Raw genomic sequence first — 10370 nt, 5'->3', positions numbered from 1 at the left:
TGGTTGTCAATGGAGATATCCTGCTCAAGGATATATTAATAAAATCTACACATAATAAAAGATAGACTTTTATTCAGATACACGAGATCTCATTCTCAGCCAGCCTTGTACAAGTCCCTCATATAAGTCACATCATATACAATACCTTAATACACAAGAAGTGCATATGCAAAGCTTCAAAGATCACATCACTTTAGAAAGTGACATGAATACCAAGTAGTGCCATCAACTTAGCAATGAACTCAGGGTGGCCTGGCCATCACATCACTTTAGAAAGTGACATGAATACCAAGTAGTGCCATCAACTTAGCAATGAACTCAGGGTGGCCTGGCCATGCTGCCCCGGTAACCAGATTTCCATCGGTGAAGCAGCGGCTTATGGGGTTAGGCTCCAGCCATATTGCTCCTCCCAGCACCACATTCAGCTTCACTGCCGGATATGCAGTGCATCTCCTTCCCTGTCGCATTAACAGAAACCCTCATTGTTAACTTGTGGCATGCACCCAATATATACAATGGCATCACATAAAGACAGGGTTAAATTAACCAGCAAAATTTGAAAATAATAGCAATGGTTATTTTTTCTTCCTTTTTTTTTGTGGAAGTTCTGCAGAAGTAGAATACATTCCAAGAAGGCCATTACTTGTGCATCTAGAGAGCAAAGATTTTGTCAATTTGTTAATTGGTAGATCACAAGAGACTAGCCAAAAGAAGCAATTTCCTCAGACTTTGTTTGGGTTAACATATCTGTTCAGTGCCCTATGTATTTACTATTTAACATCTAATTTCTTTATGGTACATTAGGTACCATTTGGTTAGGGGGACTGAGTTGAGACTTGAGGACTGAGACTCAGTATTGTGTTTAGTGGCCATAGACTGAAAGTCTCCATCTCCAAAATTTCAGTCCCTTCAGTACCTTCAGAAAGTGGAGACACCGGGGACTGAAATTTTTGAGACAAAGACTGAAACTTTAATAATATTTTTTTTTCAAAAATATCTTAATTTAACCTTTCAAATTCTAAATCTATCCTCCAATCTCCATATTTATTTTAATTTAAACATAATACTGATGACTCAGTACATTTTATACCAAACAGAATACAGAGACTTCATTCAGTCTGAGTCTCTTAGTCTCAGTCTCCCTTCCAAACGCAACCATAGTGACTGATTGATCAGTGTATCCAGTCCTGCCTCCAATGAGAACAAATTCAGAAGTAGCTCATCCACTAAAGAGAACCGTAGTTGTGACTTTCACAAAAAGGAGAAAAGCACACAGAAATGAAGTGCAACCAAGCTGTGCCATGATTGTGAATTGCTAAAAATCAATATACATGCCATTAAGCACTCACAAAGACCTACTCACACAAGTTGCAGAAAGTATATCTTCCCAAATTTAATTGTGTTTAAGCGTCAACAAATTAATGTGAACAGTTTACATCATGCTAATTTGAGAAAATAAAATCAATGTAGACACTGCACAAGTTTCGCCTACACAGCTCAACTTCAGTGCTCATTGAGAAACAAATGTGAAATATATCAAACATGATCTAAAAGTACCTTGAGCACATCTGCAGCAGCTAAAATCTGTTGGCCATGGCAGATGGATGCAACTGGCTTCTTGCTTTCCATAAAATGCTTCACTAATGCAATGACAGATTCATTCAGTGCCAAATACTCAGGTGCACGACCTCCAGGAATGACTAGAGCATCATAGCTTGAAGCATTCACATCGTCATAGGTTGCATTCAAAGCAAAATCATGTCCTGGCTTCTCACTGTAAGTTTGATCACCTTCAAAATCATGAATAGCTGTTGGGCAAGTTTCACCGGTCTTCTTTTTGGGGCAAACTGCATCAACTTGGCACCCTAATGCCTGAAGTGACTGAAAAGGAACAGTCACCTCATAATCCTCCATGTAATCCTGCAATTAGAAATTTAGAATTGTTAAAACATATCTTCATCAATATTACGAATAAAGATGAAATGTTTACTCTATGAAACATGAAGACCTAAAACCCTTAGTACTAAGTCCCTATCAGTTGTGTGCCTGAAAATAATTTGAACGTACCCCACAAAGAAAGAGGATTTTTTTGTTGGAGCCACTTATGTTGCCTCCTAGTGCCTTCACAAAGTGCTGAATAAATTCAGGGTGCCCTTCATACGTGGCAGCAGTAATGAGATTACCATCCACCACTGTTGCTGCCATGGTGTCTGGTTCAACCCAATGAGCACCAGAGGCAACCAATGCCGGTTTAACAGGAGGGAAAGCGGTGCACTTGCGATCTTTAGCTACACCTGCAGCCGCCAGAATCAACTGTCCGTGGCAAATGGAAGCAAGTGCTTTTCCAGAACTGAAAAACTTGATCACCAGTGCCACAACAAGAGGATCATGAGCAAGATACTCTGGCGCTCTTCCACCCGGTAACAGCAGCCCGTCATAGTTTGCAGCATCAATTTCAGCAAATGTTGCATTGAGGGCGAAATTGTGACCACGTGTCTCAGAATAAGTCTGAAACCAGCCAATATGTAACACCCTCAACAACATGAAAACTCTACATGCAAAGCTCAATAATTGGATTCATAAACAAAACCTCTTTGCATCTAAACATAAAGAATATGAAATCCATTTTCAAAATACTGTACAGAATCTTCACATGCAAAAAAACCCCTTTCCATTGCGGGTATTCTAAGCTGCAATCTCATTCTTATAAACTCATCTCTTCGCCTCTCCTAAACACGGCAGCTGAATAGGCAATCAATTAAAACTAGAACCTTAATCATCAGCAATAAATTCTAATCATAAGAGTTGAATCCCAAATCAAATCCAAACAGAAACCCGAATCACATATTTTTGAAGTGAAACAGGACGCAAGAACATAAATAGCAAGAGAGATAGAGAGAGACCTGGTGACCGGAGAGCTGGTGAACTGCGGTCCGGCAAACATCTCCGGCTTTCTTGCCAGGGCAAACGGCGTCGACGGTTAGACCATAGGCTTGCAGCGCTTGGAAGGGGACCATGGCCTGCATTCATAAAGAACTGAGAATGACAAGCGAGTGAGTGAAGGAAGATGACGATGATAAGAAGCTTACTTCATAGTCTTCCATGTAGTCACCACAAAGCAGCAGAACCCGTTTGGAAGCCATGCCTGCTAATCAGGTAAGCGCTACAGACCAGACAGTATATAATATTTTGAGTAAAGCTTCAAGCTTTGGAATTTGGAGTGTGTCATGCTTTGTATGTGCTGCTTTTATATATGCTTGAGTTGAAACTCGACTCGAAACTGATAGAACGCACCATTTGGCCGATAATTTCAAGGGTCCACGTTTTTAGCTAGCGGTGGCAGCAAAACTAAAAATGTTAAAAATGTTTTTAAAGTATTAAATTGACAAATGGATCATTTCAAAAATGTCAAAAAATAAAAATAATTTATATTATGTTTAATTAAGTGAAGTAAACAAATTGAGGTTTATAAATTAAGAAGGGACTCTTTTCTGTAAACTTAATCTAATAAGATTGTGTGGGACAAATGGATATCAACAGATCGAGTAAACGGTGTGGATATCACCCACATGTAAAACTGATTCGAAATCTCTGGGCTTATCTGAATTTGCACCCGCATCTTCTTGTCTCTGGCCATATTAAAATTAATTATCAGAAATCATTAGAGTTTCTAATATAACATAATAAATATGTTTCTTTCAATCAAACAACAACGTGGACGTGCCGGAGTGGTTATCGGGCATGACTAGAAATCATGTGGGCTCTGCCCGCGCAGGTTCGAATCCTGCCGTTCACGTTTTAATTTTTTTCCTCCCCGAATTGTTTGTAAACCAAGCTTAGACCATTACTTGCATAAGGTTAGGGTTTTCAGTTTTTCACCTTTTCAGTTCACAGTCCCATACCTCAGCTCCGTAAACAACAATGGAGCTAGCAAACACGCGCAACCACTCCTCCAAACGCAAGTACGATGACGCCATTTCACCGCCACAACCACCACCCGCGTTAACGTCCAACGGCACTGTCGCTGACAACAACGTCGATCTCTCCCTTCTCGAAGCAATAGAGAAATCGCAGAACGCCGTGGAAGCCCTCGACCTCCGAACCCTAAAGAAGCTTGTCCTCGCCTTCGAGCGCCGCCTCAAGGAGAACATCGAGGCCCGTCTCAAGTACTCGAATCAACCAGACCGATTCGCCGATTCGGAACTGGACCTCCACGAGGAGCTCCAGAAACTGAAGATCCTCGCCGGAGCCCCTGAGCTCTACCCTGACCTTGTCGCACTCAACGTCGTCCCCTCCATCGTCGACCTCCTCAACCACGACAACACTGACATCGCCATCGACGTCGTTCAGCTCCTCCAGGACCTCACTGACGAGGATGTCCTCGACGACAACGATGAACCGGCTAAGGTTTTAGTTGATGCTTTGATAGAGAACAGTGTTCTCGAGCTCCTGGTGCAGAATCTCCACCGGCTCAACGATTCTGATCCCGACGACTCTGCCGCAGTTTACGCGACGCTCGCAACGATAGAGAATCTGATCGAAGTGAAGCCGGCAGTGGCAGAGTTAGTTTGCGAGAAGACGAAGCTGATGAAGTGGCTGCTCGGGAAGATTAAGGTATGATTATTACAGTGAAATTAAATTAATACGAGCTCCGTAATTGACACTGTAACCGACTCTGTAGCCAACTCCAACGGCTGTTTATGTTGTAAGGTTAGGGAATTCGATGGGAATAAGCAGTATGCATCGGAGATTCTGGCGATTCTGCTGCAGAGCAGCACGGCAAACCAAAAGAGGCTGGGGCAAATGAATGGGGTGGATGTGGTGCTGCAGGCGGTGGCAATGTACAAGAGCAGGGACCCCAAGAGCTCTGATGAAGAGGAGATGCTGGAGAATCTGTTTGACTGCTTGTGCTGCCTGTTGATGCCATTGGAGAACAAGGAGCGTTTTGTTAAGGCTGAAGGAGTGGAGTTGATGATCATCATCATGAAACAGAAGAAACTGGCTTATGGGTCGGCCATAAGGGCGCTTGATTTTGCAATGACCAAGTACCCTCCAGCTTGTGAACGGTTTGTGGATGTCTTGGGGTTGAAAACGGCGTTTGCAGCTTTTATGGGTAAGGCAAGTGCTACATTGCCTTCCCCACTGTTGATTGTTTGCAGAACCATAGCATTTTTAATTTGTGACTTTATTAGTACTTGACTTTCTTGCGCTTACCTTATGGGTAAAATATGGGGTCCATGGGACTGAAATTCAGGTTGTGTGCTTTGTTGTTCAGATTCCTGTCAATAAAAAGAACAAGAAAGAAAGGTACCAAGAGGAATTGGAGGAGCGCATTGTGTCACTGATTTCTTCATTATTTGGTAAGCAGGCAAGTGAGATTTCTATGGAGTTCACTTAGGATGTTTGATATAGGAGTGAATAGCTTTTCCATTTTGCATGTAATTTATCTGAGGTTTTGAAATCTGTAATGGTCAAATTATACCATTGTCCTGTTGTTTTGCAATGCCTGTGCATTATGCATTTTTCCTTGACATGATCAATGTCAAAAAGGAGAGTGTTATCAGATCAATTGTTTAATCGACAGTTTAATTTTTAATCTTCCTCAATTGCATTGATTGACTCGTGTAGAAGTTCCCAGTCTTACCGAATGAGATAAGGCCTAGTTGTTAATTGTTGAATGTCCCACTCCCGCATTGTTGCCTTAGTATTGTAGTCTGTTCCATGTTATTTGCAATTTTGCATATTAAATAGACATTAAATTTTTACATTTTTAGTAGAACAGTTAATTTCATACATGCATGTTATATGTATACTGGACTTTGCCTTTTGTGATATTGAACTTTCAATACTCTCTATTTTTTGCTAGGTGGGATCTTAAGGGGTTCTAGGAGAGAAAGATTGTTAAGTAAATTTGTTGAAAATGAGTGTGAGAAGATAGACAGGCTAATGGAACTATACATGAGGTAGGGTGGACATGTCCTCTTCTGTTTGTCAACTTCATGATTATCAAACTTTATGCCCATTGTTTTATGCTGCTAGTAATCAGGCTTGGTTAGTACACAACTTTTCAATATACAGCTGTAACAGTTGTGCTGGTCGTCTTAATAATTTATATTTTCATTTGAGCATCCTGGCTTTATTTTTCCCATCAGATATTCAGATAGAGTCAAAGCAGAATCTGAACGGTTGAATGAAGTTGAGCTTGATGACTTGGAGGTAGTTACTGGTTTACTCTACTTCTGGATACTGTATTGAAGAAACCGTTTCGGTTAGAAGTTTAATATTCCTATTTCCTATGTTTCATAGATGGACGAGGACGAGAAATACAATCGTAAACTGGAAGCTGGACTTTATACTCTTCAGGTAAAATTTTGTTTCACTTTTATACACTTAATATCCTTATAAAAGACTTAGCAGTAGAATTTTAGCACTAGATTTTGGTGTCTTTTCAACTTATACACATTACACAACTGCTTAATAAAGCAGTAGTGTCTTCTTATGGCTTCATATCAAGCATGGTTGGAGATTGTTATTTGTACTCATACAACTGTAGCAATAATTTACCAAGAGGATTGTGTGATTCTGCAGTTGATTGCTGTCATTCTGGGTCATATTTGGTGCTCGGAGTAAGTCTTTTCACCTAAATTTATTAGTGGATATTAATGTGCTCTGGTATGTATGTTTTCAACTGACTTGTCTCTATCAAATACTTTCTGGTCAGGCATCCACAAATGAGAGGAAGAATTGAACTACTACTGAAGCAAAACAAACTTAGTAAGAACCATCTCAAGGATATACTTCAGGTATTTATCCTCTATTGATAATGTTTTAAAATGTTGATTTTGAAGTTGTTTTATGTTATTACTATTATTATTATTATTATTATTATTATTATTATTATTGAAAAAAGTTTTGGTTTCTATAGTGACCATACATTAATGGGTTCCTATGCCCAAGCATAAAATCAGCTTTTAATATCTTGTCATTTATGTCTTTTTATGTTTTGAGGCATCTCTTATTTAGTGACTTTAAAAACCAAATGATATTTTTGTGTTCCCTTTAAGAATAAGTTTTGATTCAAGAGTCTTTGTAGTGTACTTAAGATGTCATAGTTTCACTGTTCTTTTGGCAATTTAGTTATGTTCCCTTTTCCAAAAAGGTGAGCATGCTTAGTATCTCTGTTCATGATGTGCTTGAATACTATAATCCCTTAAATTACCCCTACAACTCTATTATTCTTCAAATGAGATAGCTGAGGCTGTAATCTATTGAAAATTCCATTGCATGGTTCAGGAATATCATGATAATATTGGTGATCTTGATGGACCAGAAGAGAAGGAACGAGCACAAACCAAAATTCAGAAGTTCATTTCAGCATTAGAATAAGTGTAAGACTTGTCAGAGTGACCTTGTATGCGTATAGAATCTGTTATTTTTCTACCAAGAGGAATAGACTAGGCAGAGTAGGGCCGAAAGAGCACTAATTTGCATGTTATGCTGTTGAGATCGTAGTAATGGACCATTTTTGCAAAACTGCTTTAATATATAGATGGAAGGGATTTAGTTGTTCGAAGAATGATTTCTGTATAGTGTGTACATTCTTCATACTATCAATTCAAATGTTCTATCATGTGACATTATACATTACTTAATGATCAAACATGTTGAATTTCATAAAGATTTATATTTTGTATAAACACTAATATGACTATATCATCCTGAAAATGGGAATGCTTTGATTCTCACCTACTTAAAAAATCTTACATATTTTGTATATTGGCATACATAATTGAGGACAATGCTATGATGCACTTGATTGAACTTGGTTTGTCATGCATTAAGGTAATCTAATGGTATAGATTTTAATCTTGAATGGTGTCATTCTCTTATTATTTAACCCTCTACCATACTAACCACTAATTTATTTTTTCTTATTTGAACCTTTTCTGCACAAATTGAAAATATAATAGTTATCCTCTGAGGAATTGCCTTTCCGGGGAATTGGCATAAATGGGGGTTTTACAGGGTCTTTAGCCATACTGTTATCAGTTATCACTGTCACTGGTTGCAGCTTACTTAGCTGACCTGTGGGCAATGCGGCACCTGCTTAGGTATTCCATTCCATAACCTAAAAATTTGGAGAGTCAAGACCACAACCTGAACAAGTGAACTCTGAATTTCCATTCATCACCACCTTGGTTTCCATGGCCTACCCCTGAAAGAACCTCTGATATACAATTACATAAAATAGCTCCCGAATGCTATGATTATTCTTTTGCAAGCGTGTGCATGTTTAACTAATATTTCATTTTTAATTTTGGTTTTTTGATTTATTAATGATCAAATTGAAACTTATGGCTAGGCTCCCGCCTACTCTGGAGGTTGTAGCCGCAGTCTCTGGCTTGTTCCATAGACCGAGTTTCCTGAATGGTGACTCAGGTTGGTCAAGTAGTTCAATCTCAAGGCATCCTCAATGGCCTGAGCCAATTTATTATCATCTTGAGCATAGTTATCAAAATCGATCTGACCCAATCGGTCGAATCGAAAATTCGATCATCAACTTGAGTTGGGCTATTATTTGAACTGATCAAGTAATTAATTCAGTTAAATTCAACTAAAACCGGTTAAAACCAATTTGATCACGCCTAGTAAAATTAGGTTAAACTAAAAAAAAAGATTTTTTTATACATGATATTTTTTTATTAAATGTATTACATAAATAAAAGTAAATTATATTTATTAATTATAATATATTTTCTATTTCTATGATTATTATTATTTTTCTATAAATACTTAAAGAGTATAATAAACATAAATTGATACATTGTTAAAATTTAAAAATAATAATTAATTTAATACAAAATAAAACTAAAAAATATATTTATTATAAAAATAAGATAATTAAATTAAATTTTATATAATTATTAATTTTTGACTGATTTAATTATCAGTTCGATTTTGAATTTTTGATACTACGATCTTGAACATCACGAAACCACCCCCTTTCCTTAGCATTCAGGATTAGTTTTCTCTATATGGAGCCACTACTCATTAAAGTTGGTGAATTCTCTATTATCTAGACTCGAGAGACAGTGCCTATACATAGATTCATATTAAAATTGGGTAAGCCAACTTAGTTGCAAAAGTTGTTACCTAATCATGCATTGAAAATAAGTTGTAATTTTTATAATATGTAAAAGAGTATTAAATATGTCTCTGTATTTTGAGAGATTGTAATTTTACAATTTTATCGTATTATTTCTACAATTATCTAAATTTTTATTCAATTTATGCATGTTCTCAACTCTTGGAAGCTGCATAAGTATCACATTATAAATAACATATATACCTAGCCCAGGTTAGTGCCACATTTGCTTTTCGTGTTTTGGAAAGGAAATCTACTTATCCATTTTCATTAGATCTCACAGCGGAGATTATTATTATCACTATATCTTATTCGCCACCTTGAAAGCCACCAATAGAACGAACACTAACAGAAAAATCACGTTCAGAAGTCAAACTGTCCTGGTTATTTTTCTACTGGGTTTCTTCCACTTGAGGATTATATGGTGATATGATTCCTATGCTAACTTTCTTCGTCATCCTCAAACTCTAAAAAAATGATGATCAAGGGACTCCACTAATAGCCTGAGAAACCGACTTCCAGTACTACTACATTAGTGGGGGTACAGGTAAACGTTCTGCATTTCCGTTTGAAGAGGAGGGAAAATAATAATGAAGCAACTGTTTTTGTATTTGCACACAAAAACATTCCCTTGCAACTAGACAACTTAAAACTCCCTCTTGTGACTTATTCAAATCAAAAGAGCGGACGACAGCACCAAGATTTGATGTATCAATACTGCAACTTTCACTAGAGAAAGTGACAAACACTAAAGTTATTTCACAAACTGGAGCTTCTGAAACCGTCTTAGTGCTTGAGCATAAATCCCTACTAGTAAATATTGATGTCCTTCCAAGAATGTGCTTAGGATTTTCCTCATCTATCAATGACTAAACTTCATAGCTTACATATCGCATGATTCAATACGAGAAGAAGAATTCATTTGCTCTTAAATAAACTAGAGTGAGACCCGCGCAATGCGCAGAAAGGTAGATTATTTATACTATATAATATATTTTAATAAATGTTATACTAAAAATATTTTAGAGAATATATTATAAATAGATTTTGAATTTTTTTAAAAAAAAAGATATATGTTATTTATATTAGAGTTATACAAAACTGCATTTTTTTTTTCATTTTTTGATTTGCATCAATGGCTACCCTTTGTCTTTTTTGCAGTTTTTTTGTTTGTAAATAATGAAAAAAATAAATGAATGAGAATGAAAAACATATAAAAATGTTA

General features: G+C 37.2%; 2 protein-coding genes and 1 non-coding gene across 4 annotated transcripts; 2 read left to right on the top strand and 1 right to left on the bottom strand.

The window, feature by feature from the left end:
- LOC112791698 (protein DJ-1 homolog D) lies at positions 1–3615 on the bottom strand. The gene is made up of 5 exons (XM_025834628.3): positions 3090–3615; positions 2904–3020; positions 2068–2508; positions 1558–1920; positions 1–458 (listed from the first exon to the last, which is right to left on the bottom strand). Exons 1-5 carry the CDS (start codon positions 3141–3143, stop codon positions 270–272), a joined length of 1164 nt encoding a protein of 387 aa, XP_025690413.1. The 5' UTR covers positions 3144–3615; the 3' UTR covers positions 1–269.
- Positions 3616–3714: 99 nt separating this feature from the next.
- TRNAS-AGA (transfer RNA serine (anticodon AGA)) lies at positions 3715–3796 on the top strand. Its single transcript has one exon. It is a non-coding gene; the product is annotated as a tRNA-Ser (tRNA).
- Positions 3797–3835: 39 nt separating this feature from the next.
- LOC112791697 (uncharacterized) lies at positions 3836–7678 on the top strand. Of its 2 annotated transcripts, none has more exons than XR_011880376.1 (9): positions 3836–4614; positions 4711–5118; positions 5276–5360; positions 5867–5963; positions 6153–6216; positions 6307–6363; positions 6487–6626; positions 6722–6803; positions 7294–7678. XR_011880376.1 is itself a non-coding variant. In XM_025834626.3 (9 exons), the coding sequence occupies exons 1-9, from the start codon at positions 3922–3924 to the stop codon at positions 7384–7386; spliced, it is 1617 nt and encodes a 538-aa protein (XP_025690411.1). In that variant the 5' UTR covers positions 3836–3921; the 3' UTR covers positions 7387–7678. The 2 variants fall into 2 exon arrangements, 1 of the variants encoding a protein (XP_025690411.1); XM_025834626.3 differs by having other exon boundaries at positions 6589–6626.
- Positions 7679–10370: the final 2692 nt, after the last annotated feature.

Source organism: Arachis hypogaea, chromosome 3 (assembly GCF_003086295.3).
Source record: "Arachis hypogaea cultivar Tifrunner chromosome 3, arahy.Tifrunner.gnm2.J5K5, whole genome shotgun sequence".
Lineage (NCBI taxonomy): Eukaryota > Viridiplantae > Streptophyta > Magnoliopsida > Fabales > Fabaceae > Arachis > Arachis hypogaea.
Note: the sequence above shows the minus strand (reverse complement) of the source record. Positions and strands in the feature narration are given on the sequence as shown.